The sequence below is a fragment of the Stegostoma tigrinum genome, chromosome 5 (genome assembly GCF_030684315.1).
Source record: "Stegostoma tigrinum isolate sSteTig4 chromosome 5, sSteTig4.hap1, whole genome shotgun sequence".
Taxonomy (NCBI): Eukaryota; Metazoa; Chordata; class Chondrichthyes; order Orectolobiformes; family Stegostomatidae; genus Stegostoma; species Stegostoma tigrinum.
The window spans coordinates 69558731-69578813 of record NC_081358.1 but is presented as its reverse complement, the minus strand read 5'-3'; the positions used below and the strand labels follow the sequence as shown (position 1 = coordinate 69578813).

Genomic DNA, 20083 nt, shown 5'->3' with positions numbered 1-20083 from the left:
TTTCCCCTGCTGTAATTAAATAGAAGAGACTTGCGTGGTTACTACGAGACGAATAATTATATCCAAAGAGTTTGAGAGAGAGACTGGTAAAAGCAAAACTCCAATTGTAGAAGGACACAGCAAATTCTGCATAGATTTAAATACGAGGTGTATATAAGCTGATTAGCATTATGAATACTGAGCAAGCATACAAGTATCTTGATCTTAACACAAAACTCAAAATCTAGAGAGGACCAACAATATGTGGTTCAGTGACTATTATTAAGCCTACGAAGCACAACAACTGAGTCTTGTATACAACAAATAACTAAACCACTGCACAATTGTTAATACAGAAACTGCTGGGTAAAAAATAATGGTGGCCCATCCTCAAACCAGCTCAGTTTTAGCATGAAACAGTAAAATAGTTGCTATTTAATCAAAATTAACTATTTTGATTGAACGTTCTAGAAAATCCAGCAGAGGGAAGGAAACCTCATCTAGTTTGAAACCATGGGTTCAAAGTTACCTATCCCTCCCAAGCATGTATGCCTGCCACATAAATTGTCTCAAAATTGCTCATACACTGCAACCAAAATATTTTCCGTCAATTTATTATGTCCACTTTCTCAAATATGCAACAAAACATTTCTGTATATTTGCTTCAAAATTCCTCAATTCCCACCCATCCCTTTTTAAGCAAAGGCCCAGAATCCTGATGGAGTGCTGGGGGATGCAGAGATGGTGTAGCAGCAGCATTCCAAGGTATCGTGGAAATTCTATTTACTGTACCAATAGGTAGTGCAAGTTTCCAACTTTAGCACCCAAAGCTCAAGGACTGCAAAGTAAAATGAAAAGCTATTTTTCATTGATGCTTTAAGTTTAGGGAATAGTTGTGCAAATGTGGGCTGAGATTCAAAACCTTTGATTATTGGCAGACAGAAGTGCTATTTACTGACAATGCAAAATAAAGCATAGACATCTGGCTATCATTTTCTATATAAATAATTTGGTTAATCAGTGACTTCTTTGGCACTAGATTTTATGACAAATCATTGCTTACTACCTTAATATTTCTGGACAACTCTGCACAATGGCAAATCAGAATTCAAATTTTAAAACAGACACTGAAGTAGTTAAAAATTGAATTACCTAAAATTAAGCCCACCATTGTACTCAAATATCCAGTACCACTGCCAAGGTTCAGGAAAGACAATCCTGGTTGAAGTTTCAGTGCTTCCATGACTTCAGAGTAGATACAAGGTGCTGATAGGTGTATGTTGCCATGTTTCCAAGCCAGGTCTTTATAAGCATTGTCCCTATATCCCTCCAAATAATAATCTGCACGATCAATGGCTCTGAAGGCACGTTCCACTCTCTCAGTACGAATGTATTGAGCCTCTTTTAAGTTATCAATTAAATCATCATTGTCTTCACCAGCACTCACTGCTCCACCCATGGCTCCTTGCGTTGGAAATCAGCTCAGATCCACAAAATGTTAGAACATGGAGTTTGTTTGATAATGCATGAGCAGTCGATGACAACAGTGTAGCACTTCGCAAGCCTGGACACTGATGCCTTAGGGCAACATCACAATACTGCAGCACAGTGCAATGTGTAGAAACCTGCAAAATACAATTATACTTCATGCAAATTAACTCTGCAACTAAATGCCTGCAATTTACAAAAGGTTGGATAGGGTTAAAATATCTTGCACAACAACCTGAAATCCCTTTTATTAAACTTATTTAAATAATTCCCTCTTCTGTTCCACAAGCCCTTTCCTTGATATCTCTTATAGCCTGTTCTGGCTATTATACACTGAACACATGTGAAAGAAACAGCTAAGCCTAGACTGAATGAATGAATGAAGAAGTTGAGTTTGAAGATTTTGTAGCAGGTCAGAATACAAGCGTAGATCAGGCAAAAATGACATTTCAAAAAAGGCAAAAAAAAAGATCTTGGTGCAACATGAATGACAGGCAGAAACTTAACACAGCCAAATTTTGAGATTTTGCTGAAGTCCTGTGGGCAATCCAGATGTTATTGTTAAAATAATGTAATGGCGGATGAATAGGACAGCATCTATCCTACATTCAGCTGCGAGAACTTCTGGCTCATCTAAAATGATGCTAAACATCTAAACTGATAGCACATAAGCAGCTGGGCATTCAAGAAAACTGGTGGCAAGGTAAACGTCACTGTCATTAGTATTCATGTGGGAGCAGATTCAATATCTCCTTACAAACAGCAAATATACTAACACACTTAAATTTTAATTTCCAAGTTCCACAAACTAGCTGAAGAAAAACAGCGGCACAGTAGTTCGCACTCCTGTCTCACAGCACCAGCGACCCGGGTTCAATTCCACCCTCAGGCGACTATGTGAAGTTTGCACATGTTTCCTCCCACAGTCCAAGGATGTGTACGCTAGGCGGAGTGGCCACGCTAAATTGCCTGTAGTGTTCAGGGATGTGTAGATTTGATGGGTTTTAGAGGGACGGGTCTGGGTGGAATGCTCTGAGGGTCAGAGTGGACTTGTTGGGCCAAAGGGCCTCTTTCCACACTGCAGGGATTCTATGAAATTAATGGTACAGATTTACATTTTAAGAACAATGCTTATCCACAAATCATGAATGCCAAGTTGCTTAGTCAGTTTCCTTCAAGTCTAATATAGAAAGAAAACCATTTTCTAACTGCTTTCACTTGCTTCCTAGGCTTGGTAATATGAATATTTTAAAAACAGAGATTATTTGAACCTCACCCTGAAAAATATGCAATGTATTGATTTCTACAGAAAATGCAACAAGGAACCTCTTGCAAATAAAAACACAGAAGCCACATCTTAAGTAAAAAGTTTTATAACTTAATCATAAAAAATCAATAACCATATTTTTTAAATAACATAATATTACAGTTAATGCCGATGATCCATCAGCTGAGAATACTATATAAAAAAGATGGCCAAAGAAAAATCTCTCGCTGGATACATTCAAGAAATTCACTGCCATTCTGAAATATTACCTGGCTCATATTTGGATAAGCAAACTAAAACTCCTCATTAAAACCAGTCTGCCTTTGCTGCATGCTTCTCTAATATCAGCAATTTCACATGCTACAACTTTAAAGCTACTTTCAGAGAGCCTACACACAGCTCTCCTTAGTTTTCTATCCTTTTACCCTTCTTTCGAATCTGAGGAACACAGACTTCAATGAAAATGTGGGCTAACCAGATCCGGACACACACAGCTAAACACGAAGGAGTGCCGCTCCTGGAATCATACCAAACAGAAGAGGTCCTTTGGCCCATTGAGTCTGCACCAATAAAAATGTCAAAACCTGCATCCATAGCTCTGATATACTATGACATCTTAATGTGCCCGTCGAATCTGTCCTGCTGCCTTCAGGGGTCCGTGAATATGCGAGATCTCTTTTCCTGAGTTTCCTAGTGTCCTGCCATTCACCAAATATGCTCTTGTCTTGTTACTTCAGCCAAAGTGTATCACTTAAAATTTATCATCAAGGTTAAATTCCAACTGCCACTGATCTGCTCATTTGGCCAATTTGCCTATATTCTTCTGTAACCCAAGACATCCTTTCTGCACTGTCAACCACCTAGCCAATCTTTGTCATGTGTAAAGATCTTTTTAACCCGAATCATCCTGTCCAGATTTTTTTTTCTATATCATTTACATATATCATAAACAATAAAGGACCCAGCAGCGATCCCTGTGTTACACCAATCAACATCAGCCTCCAGCTGTAAAAACAGCCTTCTACCACCACCAAGCCAATTTCAGATCCAAGTTATCCCGGATCCCAAGTGCTTTTATCTTTGCAGTTTCCCCATGGTATCTTACAGAAGGCTTTGTTGTAATTATAATAAATGCACCAACCCTCATTTACACTCATCATCTCCTGAAAAAATTCTATCAAATTTGTTAGACATGACCTAGTTCTGATAACGCCGTGCTGACTATTCCTGATCAAACCTTCCTTCTTTAAATGGAGATTGATTCAGCCCTTCAGAAATTTTCTTACTTATTTCTGTCTGCTAAAATCCCTCATTATTGCAGTTTCAGCTGAAATGCAAAGAAACATGCTAATTTATTTTCTCTAATGCAAGCAAACAAAAAACAATCTTTTCAAACTTAACATCCAGAATTCCCCAGCTTCACTTTCAATAATGAGACGCTAATGGATTTCGTCAGCAAGACTGGAGACTATTTGATCACCTGCCTCTCCCTTCCGGTTGCCCACTGAAGCAAAGATGCTTATTCAACCCTATGTACAACTCCTTCAACTCCACTCCCGCTATATTAATAACCATCCAATTTCTAAGTTTCCATGTTTGCTAATATCAACAGTTTTCGTCATTCAAACCTGCTAGAATCCCACTCAGAGAACATTAATTCTACCACTCTTGCCAGGTAAGTCATCACTTACAACTTCACTTCAACATCATTGAAAGTACTAACGCCTCCCAAATTTATGCCTTTCCTCAGGTTTGAATCTCTAGTCATATTTCTGTCCCAAAATTCCTCTTATCAAAATTATAACGAGCATAAGAAATCTTACACAACGATGGTCTCAGCCTTCTCAAACAATTTACTGTCTAATACAGCTGAGCGCATTATCCCCCTTCAACTGCACGAGCCTGAGTGTTTCTCAATTAGCTACTCTGCTGCCCATATCGAGTCCCACAGGTCCTTCACTACTGTTTTTTTTCGGATAAAGTCCATTTGCGTAACAACTGGAGTTAAAAATTCTCAACCACTATTTCTCAACCAAGAAGTTTATTTGTGCTTGTGTCCTATTATTTACCAAGGGAACATGGGATAAAACCATTGTTTACCAGATCATTACAAACTGCATCTTCTGCAGAGAACAAAGAACAGACAGGAACAGGCCCTTCGGCACTTCAAGCCTTCCAACACATTTTGCCTTTCCGTACTAAAACTATCTTCACTTATAGGATCTGTATCCCCTCTATTCCCTTCCCATTCATGTATTCATCCAAGTGCTTCTTGAATGCTGTTGTGTCTACTTCTAACACCTCTTTTGGCAGCACATTCCAGGCACTCCCCACCTTTTGTAAAAAGCTTACCTCACACATCTCAAATTGATCCGCACTGTGCCCCGAACCTGTGTCCCCCCCGTAATTGACCCATCTACCCTAGGATAAAGCCTCATACTTTACATTCTATCCATGCCTTTCACAATCTTATAAAATTCTATCAGATTGCCCCTCAACCTCCTGCATTCCAGTGAAAACAAACCCAGTCTATCCAACTTCTCTTCATAGCTAAAATCCCCCATACCAGGCAACATCATGAGAAACCTTAGCTGTACCCTCTCCAAAGCAACCACATCCTTCTGGTAGTGTGGTGAGCAGAACTATATGCAACATTCCAAGTGTGGCTTTACTAAAGTTCAGAAAGGCTGCAGCATAACATGCCTTTCCTTATCCTCAATGCCCCTTCCAATAAAGGCAAGCATGTCATGGGCCTTTTTTCTACCTTATCTACCTGCGATACCAGCTTTAGTGATGTGCAGACCTGCACACCCAGATCCATCCACATTTCAATATTCACGAGGGTTCTGCCATTCACTGTATAATTTCCACCTGTACTTGGCCTTCCAAAATGCATCACCTCACATTTGTCCCAGTTAAACTCCATCTGTCATTTTTCTGCACATGCCTCAAACCAATGTATATCCTGCTATGTACTCTGTCAGTCTTAACTATTCACAACTCTACCAATCTTTGTATCATCCACAAACTTATTAACTAAACCAACCACATTTTCCTCCAAGTCATTTATACAAACTTTGAAGTTTCTGGGTAAAAAAGTGGCTGCGGAGATAACTGATATGGTCATTATGACTTTTCAGCATTCTGTCAATTCTAGAATGGTCTCATCAGGAGTAGGAAGTTTGTAAATGTAACACTCTTCATTTCTCAAGTAACAAATGGATAAAATGAGGAAGTACAGGTTAGTTAACCTACCATCAGTGACTGAGAGAATGTCAGAAACTCCTTTAAAAAAATCTTATCAAAGAAAATCTTATGATCAGACAAAAGTGCAAAGTCACTATGGTTTACAAAAGGGAAATCAAGCTCGAATAAATGTAGAGTGCTTTTGAAGGATAAACTAATAGTATAGATAAAAAGGGCAACCATTTGAAATGGTATACTTAATAAAAGGCATTTGATAGGATGATACACGAAAGGGAAATATACAAGACATGGGGCTCAGGAAGTTGAGGTAAAACAATAGTATGAGATAACAATGATAAATTTTAGAAGTACTTAGTATTTTTAGGCCAACTACCTGCGACAAACAAACAAAATTATCTGTTTCAAGTTGAATCTGCAAAGCCTGCACTACTCAGAACACAAAAGCCATGCTTCAGGTTTTAGTCATATTATTTTACGTCAAATGCACTGCCAAACTCTAACTAGTTCTCCTCCCAGATACCTTACTGCACAATTAGCAGTGGACACACTGGGTGAGAGAGAATGCAACACAAATTCACCACAATGACATCAAGAGACTAAACAGCTAAACAGATCGGGGGGCAAGCAAACTTCAAATATCACTATATATGAGATCTCAAAGAGTAGAATAGCACTGACTTTATTGTTCTTCTGTTTGCTTGTCCCAAAACAGATTCCATCCATGGGTTTGAATCTAAGAGGCTATTTTTTTCTTCCTGGGCAAAACATACTTATGGCCAAGAGATAGTAAGAATTGCCAATGCTGGAGTCAGAGATAACAGTGTCGAACTGGAAGAACACAGCAGGCCAGGCTGCAGAGGAGTAGGAAAGTTAACATTTCAGGTCAGGACCCTTCTTCAGAAATATCAGAAATTTCTGAAGAAGGGTCCTGACCTGAATTGTCAATTTTCCTACTCCTCTGATGCTGCCTAGCCTGCTGTGTTCCTCTAGCTCCATACTGTGTTATCTCTTGTGGCCAATACATCTGCACTTTCCATTAAGGAATTAATAAATAATTCTTAGACGTTATCTAGTTAGTTAGGCACATGCACAATAACAGAAAATGTAACTGCGCAAAATTATAAATGTCATGTTAGACAAGATCACCGCAGCCCATTTTAAAATCCTGTTGATGTTTATACATTTTAAAATGTCTATCTGTAATGCCTTGAATCAAATGAAACTGGACAGCCCTCTAGAGTTTTACATACTGTAAATCTGTCCAGCTAATTTAATTGCTAGACACTTTGCAAGTTCAGAGAACTGACCCATGCTTGCAGGGATTCTAGTGAAAAAATAGGTTAATTAATCCTTAGATAATAAAATGTGAGGCTGGATGAACACAGCAGGCCAAGCAGCATCTCAGGAGCACAAAAGCTGACGTTTCGGGCCTAGACCCTTCATCAGAGAGGGGGATGGGGGGAGGGAACTGGAATAAATAGGGAGAGAGGGGGAGGCGGACCGAAGATGGAGAGTAAAGAAGATAGGTGGAGAAGGTGTGGGTGGGGAGGTAGGGAGGGGATAGGTCAGTCCAGGGAAGACGGACAGGTCAAGGAGGTGGGATGAGGTTAGTAGGTAGCTGGGGGTGCGGCTTGGGGTGGGAGGAAGGGATGGGTGAGAGGAAGAACCGGTTAGGGAGGCAGAGACAGGTTGGACTGGTTTTGGGATGCAGTGGGTGGGGGGGGAAGAGCTGGGCTGGTTGTGTGGTGCAGTGGGGGGAGGGGATGAACTGGGCTGGTTTAGGGATGCAGTGGGGGAAGGGGAGATTTTGAAACTGGTGAAGTCCACATTGATACCATATGGCTGCAGGGTTCCCAGGCGGAATATGAGTTGCTGTTCCTGCAACCTTCGGGTGGCATCATTGTGGCAGTGCAGGAGGCCCATGATGGACATGTCATCAAGAGAATGGGAGGGGGAGTGGAAATGGTTTGCGACTGGGAGGTGCAGTTGTTTGTTGCGAACTGAGCGGAGGTGTTCTGCAAAGCGGTCCCCAAGCCTCCGCTTGGTTTCCCCAATGTAGAGAAAGCCGCACCGGGTACAGTGGATGCAGTATACCACATTGGCAGATGTGCAGGTGAACCTCTGCTTAATGTGGAATGTCATCTTGGGGCCTGGGATGGGGGTGAGGGAGGAGGTGTGGGGACAAGTGTAGCATTTCCTGCGGTTGCAGGGGAAGGTGCCGGGTGTGGTGGGGTTGGAGGGCAGTGTGGAGCGAACAAGGGAGTCACGGAGAGAGTGGTCTCTCCGGAAAGCAGACAGGGGTGGGGATGGAAAAATGTCTTGGGTGGTGGGGTCGGATTGTAAATGGCGGAAATGTCGGAGGATAATGCGTTGTATCCGGAGGTTGGTAGGGTGGTGTGTGAGAACGAGGGGGATCCTCTTGGGGCGGTTGTGGTGGGGGCGGGGTGTGAGGGATGTGTCGCGGGAAATGCGGGAGACGCGGTCAAGGGCGTTCTCAATCACCGTGGGGGGGAAGTTGCGGTCCTTAAAGAACTTGGACATCTGGGATGTGCGGGAGTGGAATGTCTTATCGTGGGAGCAGATGCGGCGGAGGCGGAGGAATTGGGAATAGGGGATGGAATTTTTGCAGGAGGGTGGGTGGGAGGAGGTGTATTCTAGGTAGCTGTGGGAGTCGGTGGGCTTGAAATGGACATCAGTTACAAGCTGGTTGCCTGAGATGGAGACTGAGAGGTCCAGGAAGGTGAGGGATGTGCTGCACCTCCCAGTCGCAAACCATTTCCACTCCCCCTCCCATTCTCTTGATGACATGTCCATCAATGGGCCTCCTGCACTGCCACAATGATGCCACCCGAAGGTTGCAGGAACAGCAACTCATATTCCGCCTGGGAACCCTGCAGCCATATGGTATCAATGTGGACTTCACCAGTTTCAAAATCTCCCCTTCCCCCACTGCATCCCTAAACCAGCCCAGTTCATCCCCTCCCCCCACTGCACCACACAACCAGCCCAGCTCTTCCCCCCCACCCACTGCATCCCAAAACCAGTCCAACCTGTCTCTGCCTCCCTAACCGGTTCTTCCTCTCACCCATCCCTTCCTCCCACCCCAAGCCGCACCCCCAGCTACCTACTAACCTCATCCCACCTCCTTGACCTGTCCGTCTTCCCTGGACTGACCTATCCCCTCCCTACCTCCCCACCCACACCTTCTCCACCTATCTTCTTTACTCTCCATCTTCGGTCCGCCTCCCCCTCTCTCCCTATTTATTCCAGTTCCCTCCCCCCATCCCCCTCTCTGATGAAGGGTCTAGGCCCGAAACGTCAGCTTTTGTGCTCCTGAGATGCTGCTTGGCCTGCTGTGTTCATCCAGCCTCACATTTTATTATCTTGGAATCTCCAGCATCTGCAGTTCCCATTATCTCTGATACTTAATTAATCCTTATGTGGCCATACATGATTCCTTGCCAAAATGGAGATGGATTAATCTCTATCAATCATATCCAAACACCATATTATTATAAAAGTGACAAATTAATTGTATACACAAGTGGCACTATAACTAGCCTTCAATCAGTGTAGTTTGATGGGGAAAATCATTCGGACTTTTGGGAAGGTGTTGCAACTTCAGTCACAAGTTGTTTGCTCAAACTTTTTTTAAATAAACTGTAAATCAGCATGATTTGTTGTGTAATATATTGTTTGCAGTGAGTCCTGCCACGTCATGCAACACCTCCAACTCAGCCATCAGTCAATAATCAATCAATTGACACTGATCTTTTTGTGGGGAAATAATAATAAACACTATGTTTCCATGTTGCCTGTGAAACTCTAACTGGACAAAAATACCTTAATGATTGCAATGAACTGTCCAAACCCTTTAATCTAAAGTCTAGTTGAAATTGTTGATTTACATCAAGCACAATTCTTATCCTAAAAACACTCCTGGAATAAAGATCAAATAAATTCACTAGAGTAGGCATTTTCTCTAACGTTACTTTGTAATTAGTTATCAACAGGGAGCAACTACTCTGATGTAGAATAGAAATATATAAATGTCAGGAGTATAGACAATAAAAATCCAAATACAAAATATTGCTGATCTAATCTTAGTATCTGGCTACATGTATGAAGAATGGTTGCTTAAATGAAGAGTGTTGTTGGTACCAATGGAATCTCACAATAGATAAGCAGAAATACATAAAAAAGGAAAATCAAAACATGATTAATGAGACACTAAAATTTCTGATAGCAAACATCACTGCACATCAACATGCTAGGTTGCATACGCATTTTACAAGAAAACATGTCATGAAAATTTGAGTATGTCAAAGAAAGCACAGTCTAAGTAGTAGTTAATGTGAATCATTAAGAAAGCCACATCATAACCAACTTATAATGTGTCATAACATGTATAGTTAAAAAAAGCAGAATCTGCAATCTAAAGCAGAATTCAAGTCTTCCATCTTTGTTAATATCGCTTTTCCTAAAAATCATAGATATTTCTTCATTGTTTAAAATAATTGCCACTGTCTAACAGGATTAGGATCAGCCTTGTACAAGGAAGTAAAGGCACCATAGCCCCAACATAGGGCTCCTCCACGTTTAACCCGAGGGTCACCATACCTTAGGTAAGGTTTAATCAGTCCACACCAACCATATTCCCAACCTTAACTCATCCCACCTACCTGCAGTTGACCCATATCCCTCAAAGGCATTCGTATTCATTAACTTATCCAAATCTTGATTAAATGTTTCAACTGTATCTGCATCTGCTACATCCTCTGACAGTTCAGTCCACACACAAACCATTGTGTAAAAAACATTTGCCCTTCGAGTCCTTTCTAAATCCTTCTCTTCTCACCTTAAAAAATACCCTCTAGTCTGGAACTCATCCATTCTATGCAAAATGCCCTGTTTATTCACCTTATCTTTGTCCCTCATGATTTCACAAATCTTAAAAGCCACCCGTCAACTTCCTACACTCCAGTCAAAGAAGTCCCAACCTATCCAGTCTTTGTTTATATCTCAAACCTCCATTCCTGGCAACATCCTGGTAAATCTTTTCCGAACTCGCTCCAGTTTAATAATACCCTTCCCATAAAAGTGGGACCAGAACTGCAGAGTACTCCAGAAGAGGCCCCAAAAATACCCTGTACAATCTCAAAATGATGTCCCCCAGTTTCTATACTCAATGGTCCAAGCAATGAACGCAAGTCTGCTACATTTACCTCATCTGCCTGTGATGCAAATTTCAAAGAATCATATACCTGAACTGCTAGATCTCTGTTCTACAACACTACCCAGGGCCCTACCATAAATTGTACAAGTCCTGTCCTTGTTTGTATCACGAAAATGCATAACCTCATACTTGTCCAAATAAAACTCCATCTGCTGTTCCTCAGTCTATTGATGTAATTGATCAAAATCTCTTCGTAGTTTTAGATAACCTTCTTACCTGTTCACTACAACACCAAGCATGGTGTCATCTGCAAACTTTCTAACCATGCCTCCTATATTCCCAAACAAATCATTTTTATAAAATGACAAACAAAAAAGTGGATCACCGCTAATCACAGGCCTCCAGACCAAAAACCAACCCTCCAGCACAACTCCCTATCACCACCCTCAATAAATGTGGGCCAGCCTGTGTTGCCCATGTTCCACGAGTGAATTAAAGAAAAAAGGAAAATTCTAGTATTGCAGCTGCACTGGAACAGTTCAGCGAGGGACGCAGCATGTCCCATAATACAAGTCTTAAGCCCTAATAGCATTCTGGTAATAGTACCATAGCCTTTGCAGTATCTAATGCTTCCAAACATTTTGTGACATCACATGAAGTGAACCAATTGGCATCTGTGATTCTGAGATGTGTGGAGGAGGCCAAGAAGGATTCTTGACACTGAAGATTATTGCAAATTCTTCAGCCTTAACTTTTGAACTGATGCTGCTGGGCTCCCCCATCATTTAAAAGATGTTTGTAGTCCAAAGTGATATTAAATATTAAACATTTAAATTTACTGTAAAAAGAGGGATTTATATACAACTGAAAACACTGACTATCAAGTACCTCATGTTGTGAACTGTACTTGTCTTTCACCCTGATCGAATTCCTGCTCCATCACACATATCGGTACCCAGATTTAAATTAAAGTCATTTAAAGCATTGCACAGTACTGATCTAGTCTAAGACGATTTAGATTAGGAAAACAACTAAAAATTACAAAACAAAAAATCATTATTTATTGCAGCTTCAGTAATGACTGACAAGTTTGCAGATTGAACACACATGCTTTGAAAAAAAACACTTCTACTTGTTTCAACGTATTTACTTTGCAAATTCCAACATGCAGGAGAATATACAATTAGATACTACAAAAATTAACCAAATCAGCATTTACAGTGCCAACTTCCTAGTTTAATACCTAATTTGTCAGTAATGCATAAACTTTTGTGGGCTGTAATTTTGGCAAACACTCCTGCCCCATTTTCTAGGTCACTTAGAAGCAAATCAGCAATTTGCAGACTGACATTGCAAGAGACTTGCCATCCCAACAATCTATCACAACAAACTGTTTATTAGATTCAACTCTCAAGCTTTCAAACCATTTCAAAATATTTAAATGTAGCTTTTCTCAGTTTCAACAAGCGAGGTCATCAGCAAGCTGGTCAGACCGTGGCATCATAACAGTTATGGACCAGAATTTTTGGAGGAATGGAAATTGCTGTGCTTGCCACTCCTAATACTGTTTGTGGTGAAATTCTGACTCAAGCCTCAAGAAACATGGAGTGCACCTTTAATGGGACAATGTTTCAACACAGCACAGGATCACCATTGGAGGTAAAAGCATAGACTCTTTCTTCACAGCAGTAACTGGCGTATTCAGAGGTTTAAAGTTCCAAAGCTGCTTCTTACAAAGGAGGGAAGCGTAGCATGTGGTGGGCAAGCTAACAGGATAGGCAGTTGTGAGTAGTCAGATCATTGGAATGAAGGGGTTTTGATAGTCATTCAGGAGCCAGAGTAGGCTTTAATCCTTTAAAACTTTTCCTGGTTGACTATACAGGAAAGCAAACTGGAACCGTCCTGAATCCCTAACTTACTCAGAAATGAGCATATTATCGAAGTACAATGTAGCAAAAGGCACTAAATATAATTTTTATGCGAAGTTTTTTTTTTTAAATTCACTCATGGAACATGGGTGTTGCTGGCTGGCCAGCATTTATGGGCGACACCAAGTTGCCTTTGAGCTGGAGGGCCTTGCTTGGCCATTTCAAAGGGCAATTAAGGATCAACCACATTGCTGTGGATCTGGAGTCACACGTAGACCAGATCACATAAGGCTTGGAAGATTTCCTTCCTTGAAGGATATCAGTGAACCAGATGGGTTTTTTCTGACAGTCAGAAGCTATGAAATGGTCATCATTATATTCTTAATTCTAGATTATTATTGAATTCAAATTCCACTACCTGCTGTGGCAGGATGCAGGTCCCTATAACATTAGCACAGGATTAATAATCTAGTGATAATACCAAAAGCCAATCGCCTCCCCTTGCCTTTTACATGAAAGGCTAGATATACATACAAGCTAACTATCAAACTAATTTTGTCTTCCCTCCCAGTAGTACAGCATTTTAAAAAAAAACTAATCAGTTTTACATCTCTCCTGTTACAAGGACTGACTCCAATTTGTTTTATTCTTAAAACCCACATTTCTACTTTCATTGGCTTTTTCTGACCTGTTTCCTTCACTTTCTTCATTCTCTGACATTTTGGTTTAACTTGTTAATTCTAGGCAGCTTTAGTTTCAAAATCTCTAATTCTCAGTTGATGGAGGCAATGAGCATTTAAGCATGCAGACTCCAAAGTCTCAGGTTTAGTCATAGCAAAAGCAGAATGTACTTTAAAATGACTTTTAGTAATATGAAATCTATATTGTAATGAATAATAATTAGGTAAATACCTAATTCACTGATATTTAGTAAAGGAGAAATACATCACAAACAAAGCAACATGTGAACACTGAAAGTAAGATCAAGTTGAACTGTGAAAATATCAAGATCAGTATACAATAGATTGAATATGCTATAGGACTTACCCAAAAGTAAGTTAAACTTATTCTCAGAACTGATGTGAAGCACAGAGAGTTAAGTTAGTATGTACTGCAAATAAGTCTATCTAGGAAGACATTGGATCCACTTCTACTGCCAAAAGCCAAGGCAAACGATTCCCAAACCTGAATTTGAGATAAATGTGGGAGCATTTCTACAGCACCACTGCAACAGAAAAAAAGAGCAAATTATAATGTTAGCAATTAAAATATTTATGATGTCAGCATATTTTTGTAAATTACAGTTGTATTAAAATTGTAGTGGGGCAATGAATTACATAAAGCAAAAAAGGGGCTGCCATGCAGATGTCAAATTTTCAGACAGTGGGAGGAGAGGAACAGTTCAACGAGCAAAACTAATGAACTTCCAAAATGCATTTGGCATAGTGTTTCAGAAAGCAGTTTTTGAACGAACATCAGGTTCCATTTCCAAGTAACCCATTAACCAAAGCTTAGCGTTAGTGAAGTGACTTGCACAGTATGTTGATTAGGATTTCCTTCCATCTCAACACCTAGTGGAAAAAATTAGTTTATTTGCCACCTCCTGCACCAGCACATTCAATACGCCTTCTTTTATCACCAATTGAGGACTTCCCTCTATCTTGGCAGACAGGACCCTCGTCCACATTACGCACCTTCTCCACATTTATGTTGACACCTATTCCCTTTCCTCCTAATATAACAATAGAGTCACCCTTGGTCTCACCTTCCACCCAATCAACCTCTACATTCAGATTATTTTGTACCATTTTCAGCATCTCCTGTGTGATCCACAAAATATCTTTCCCCTTTGCCTTCGCATTCTAAAAGAAATTCTCTTTCTTCCCTGATACCTTTATCTGTTTTTTGATCACCCACATTTCCTCCCACAGCAACTTCCTGGGCAACTGCAGGTATACATGATGAAAACAGGCAGATATTTTATTTCCAATTATTACAGCTTAAATCACTTCAGTGCAGACTCCTGGCCCCATCATGGACTCAGGCTTCCATGAGGTGAAGTTCAGCACAGTCTGAGTTGAAAGGACTGTTATCCTGAACTCGTTTCTCTCTATTTTTCTAATTTATTTCTGGGATTTTTATTTCTTTATTTTTCTATCTATTCCCTAAGAATTTGTATTTAAGAACCTGTACGTAGGTAACTTGGTACCCAAGATATCACTGTAAGTGGCAACTTGTAAACCTTTCACCATACTCATGCGAGTATGTGACAATAAATATAATTCTAGTTCTAAGCTTTTTCATAAAAAGCATGATAAACCCAACCTGATTAACTATCATTTCAACAGTCCATTATCAATAGTGCTACCAAGCAGCAGTTGCAAAGGAATACTAGGTTAACATAAAATAATTTTGGATCCACAAGGGCCACTCAGATCCTGACCTCATTACAGCCTTGATGCAAAAAAAAAGACAATACTTGACACCAGGGCAGCATCTGATAGATAATGGCATCAAGGAGTTAAGGTAAAAACTGGAGTCAAAATATTTCTGCTGCTTAGAATATTGCTGACCACAAAGAAAGATGGTGGTAATTGTTTGAAGTCAAACGTCTCAGTCTAAAGGATTTCTGCAGGAGTTTCTCAGGAATTGTATCCCAAATTCGACCATCTCCAACTGCTTCATCCATCTTCCCTCCAACCTTAGGTTAAAAGAGACAATGCTCACTGACTGCATAATGTTTAGCGCCATTCGTAACTCCTCAAATACATGAATGCCCATATTCAAATGTAGCCAGGCCTTGGCAACATCCAGTTGAGTGCATTTGTGATACACAAATGCAGGCAACGACAATCTCAAAGACAGAATTGAATCATTACCCCCTGACATTCGGTGACATCACCATTGCTGAACACTGGCAACAGCAACATCCTGAGGACTCTCTGAGCCCAAAGAGCAAATCTGGACTAGCTATATAAATACAGTGCAGTATTCATACTGCTGCAGGAGATCACAGTCTAGGAATCCTGTTGCAAGTAGCTCACTTCCTAACTCTCCAATATCTGAAAGCCACATGTCAGATATATGATGAAATACTCTCAGAATCAAGAAGAGCTTCTCATACAAGTGTTCAGTTTCTGCCCCGTTCCAATTGTTTTATATATGGTTTCAGAACAAAGAAAATAGAGCAGAAGTAGTCTATTCAGCCCTTCGGGCCTGCTCTACTATTCAATATTATCATGGCTGATTACCCAACAGTTCCTTGTTCCTGCTTTCTCCTCAAATCCTTTGAAAACTTCCAACATTTGGGCCTCAACTGCTTTCTGCAACAGGAAATTCCACAGGATCAACTGCTCCCTTGGTGAAGAAATTACTCACCTCAGTCCTAAATGACCTACCCTGTAGGCTGAGACAGTAGCCTCTGGTTCTGGGACTCCCTAGTCATTAAGAACACCTTCTCTGCGTTTATCCAGTCTGGTCTTGATAGAATTGTATTAGGTTCAATGAAATTCCCCAGTGAACTCCAGTGAATTTAATCTTAATGACTCTACGATCTCTTCCTGCGTCGCTTCTGCCATCCCAGGAGCCAGTCTGGTAAATCTTTGGTTCACTCTCTCCACAACAAGAGCATCCTTCCTCAGATAAAGATTCCAAAACTGCACATAGTACTCCAAGTGTGGTCTCCTCAAGGTCCTGTACAATTGCATTAATACAACCCTGCTCCTGTACACAAGTCCTCTTGCTATGAAGGCCAACACAACATTTGCCTTCTTCACAAGTGCTGCACTTACATGCTTTTAGAGACTGATAGACAAGGATATTGTGTCTTGTTGCACCTTCCCCATTATCAATCTATTATCATTGAGATTTTAATCGGCTTCTTGCTTTGCTACATAAAGAGAATAACTTCGCATTAATCCTCATTATACTTTATCTGACATTCATTTGCTCACTCAAATCAACTTGTCAAAATAACACTGAAGCATCTGTGCCCTCCCCGCAGTTTACCATCTTACCCAGCTTTGTGGTGACTGAAAACTGGGAGGTACTATGTTTAGTTTACTCATTTGAAGCATTGATACATATTGTGAATGACAATTCTAGACAAATAGCAATCCTCAAGTTGTTGATAGATCATGATGGTAATATGTATATAGCACATTGGAAGGGAGTGTGGAAAAATTCTCTCCATTGGCTTGGATGGGATGCAGCTCCAGCAACATTGAGAAAGCAAACTCATTTGACTGGCATTCCAGCTGCCACCTTCAATATTCACTATAACATGCACTGAAGTAACTTACTCAGGCTCCTGTTGCAGCCCTTCCTTATGTTATCTCTGTCATTTAGAACAGCAAGAATAGCAGTTGTAGGTGATGCAAGTTCTTCTCTAAGCCACATACCATCCTGACTTGGAACCACAGGTCAGGTACCAATTATCTACCTATCAGAAAATCAAGAAGACCTAAAAACCAAAAGGTCTTTTCAGAAGCAAACCCAAACAGACTTGTACACAAGCTGAGGTCCAGCCCTTTGGTGATGGTAGTGGTGGTTGTGGTGGCGGTGGTCGGGGGGGGGGGGGGGGGAGGGGGGGGGGATTTGCTTCCAGCTTCGTTTGGGGCAAGCAAAGTTTCCGCCTCCCCACCCCCAACTCCAAATGGAGCTGTAGATGCGCTGAACTTGGCTCTCTGGGGTTTAAAAAAAAACAATTTTGTTTTTTAAGTCAGTTAAGGTCTAACAAATTTTTCCCTTCCAAAAGGACCTGAAGGTTTACAGCAGACCCAAAAGAGGAAAGTATTCTCGATCTGACCGCCAATTGGTGCAACATTCTGTGATAAAGGATTCCCAAGCTATATATCACTGTTCCTTCACTGTCACTGGATCGAAATCCTGGAACTCCCTTTCTAATATCACTGAGTGTTCTTATACACCAAGGGCCCAGTGGTTCATGGTACTGCCTCACCAACAGCAACAGACGCTGACAGCTGGCCTGGTCAGTGCTGCTTACTTCATATAAACAAATGAAAAAACATTCTTTCAACATATTTCTTTCAACTGCATGCTCTGTACTCACTCATGACTACTGGGACTACACATATTCCCCTCCCTTCCTTTGCTCACCTTCCGCAGGGACCAATCCATCTGGGACACCCTGGTCCATACCTCCTTCACCCCCAACACCTCCCGATAGCCCTACAGCACCTTCCACTGTAACTGGCGAAGGTACAACGCCTGCCCATTTACCCTCTTCCTCCCCAGTATCCAAGGGCCAAAATGTACCTTCATCTGCACTTCCAAGAATCCAGTCTACTGCATTCGCTGCTCACAATGTGGTCTCCTCTACATTGGGGAAACGAAGCATAGACTTGGCGACCGCTTCGCAGAACATCTACATTATGCTCGCAAAAAAGACCCTGAACTACCTGTTTCCTGCCACTTCATTGCACCACCTTGCTGCCTGGCCAATATCTCTGTCTCCGGCTTGCTACAGTGTTCCAGTGAAGCCCAGTGCAAGCTGGAGGAACAACACCTCATTTTCCGCTTGGGGACCGTACAGCCCTCCAGACTCAATACTGAATTCAATAATGTTAGGGCCTAAATTCCCCCATGTCCCAGCACCCCCACCCCACACACCAGGCCTTATTACCACATAGCCTGCCACTACACACCTCCCCGTTTTCAGTCACTAACAGTCCCCATTCACCCTCCCAGGCTGATCGTTGGCATCTCCTTTGTCTGTCCAACTGTTTTTCTCTCTCTTTGGGCTCTATCCTATTATTCACTCCCTACCCCACGCAGCTCCCTATTTTCTGCATATAAACTGACGTTTTCCCAGCCACCATCAGTTCTGAGGAAGGGTCACCAGACCCAAAACGTTAACTCTGTTTTCTCCTCCACAGATGCTGCCAGTTCTGCTGAGCTTTTCTTGCAACTTTGTTTTTGTGGCCACTGGGTGAGTTGCTTAGTCTGGAAGCTAGCAGAACTTCTAGCTGCTTGCTATGTTAATTCTGAGTGGGGCATAGAATATGATCACTCTTTCCTCAGCCTTCACTGAAAGTCATAAGATTACAAAATAAGACTTGTTAAACAGTTCTGGCATTTTCTCTTCTCTTTTGATTCCAAACCAGGATTGCTCAACAAGCTGGCAATATCTTTCAAAATCATGGTCAAAGTGAGCTAGGATTCATCAGTAGGCCTATCCTTATACATTTAAGATTTCCAATTTTGTGTGAGAGACGAACGGTTGCAAAAGAACAAGTAAGAGCCCAGTGAAAGAGTCAGGCACTGGCAAAACTCTATCTACTTAGCCAAACAAATTTAAGTTTAAAAAATAAACAGCAGGGCTGCCAAGGAACTATAAGTTAGACTGACTGAATTTAATATCAAACGGAGAACAAAAAGAAAAAAAATATAACGGTAGCGAGTACAAGCATGAGAAAAAGGATGTATGAAAATAAAAAAAAGTTTAAATTTTATACTTCTACAATCTCCTCCAACAAGTAATACTCAAAGTAATAAATTTCAGTTTGGGAGAAATTGACATCTGCCTTTTATTTTTAAAAAGTTCAGTTTGGTGATGTGGACTTCACTGGTTGCAACAGCAATCACTGCCCATCCTTACTTGCCCTCGAAGTGGTCGGCTATCCATTCAGTCCGTTACAGTTCATTTAGTGCGAATATACCCACAAAGCCATTAGAGGGGGAGTTCCAGGAATTTAACAGACAACAGTGAAAGAATGGCAGTATATTTTCAATACGGGGTAGCGAGTGGCTGGGAAAGGAATTTCAAGATGATGTCATCTCAATATATCTGCTGCACTCAAGCTTCTAGGTGACTCAATTGAAAGGTGCTGTCTAAGGAACTTTACTGGATTTTTGTAGAGTATCTTGTAGATGGAATACTGCTACTGTTTAACATCGTACAGTGAAAATTTGTAGATAAGATGACAAACTATTAAAATAGTGCTTGGGCTTAAAATTATATGGCTTAACTTTCTACGGCAAGTTTAGTTCTAACTCTACCATGCAAATAGAGCAATTTTAGACCACTCAATGTAATTCAAATAGACAGAAACCAAATTAACATTTTTACAAACCTTC

The 20083-nt window shown here is 41.0% G+C and overlaps 1 protein-coding gene across 3 annotated transcripts in view; it reads right to left on the bottom strand.

Annotated features, from left to right (window-relative positions):
- The window catches only part of pcmtd1 (protein-L-isoaspartate (D-aspartate) O-methyltransferase domain containing 1), a 73468-nt gene that overhangs the window by 43636 nt on the left and 9749 nt on the right, over positions 1-20083 (bottom strand). For 2 of the 3 annotated variants that reach the window (XM_048529394.2, XM_048529395.2), the window contains exons 2-3: positions 14033-14210; positions 1132-1604 (exon numbers count right to left, since the gene is read on the bottom strand). In XM_048529394.2, coding sequence (XP_048385351.1) covers positions 1132-1438 — 307 coding nt within the window. In that variant the 5' untranslated portion in view covers positions 1439-1604; positions 14033-14210. The remainder of the gene's footprint in view (positions 1-1131; positions 1605-14032; positions 14211-20083) is intronic. The other variant, XM_048529396.2, reaches the window with a different exon arrangement.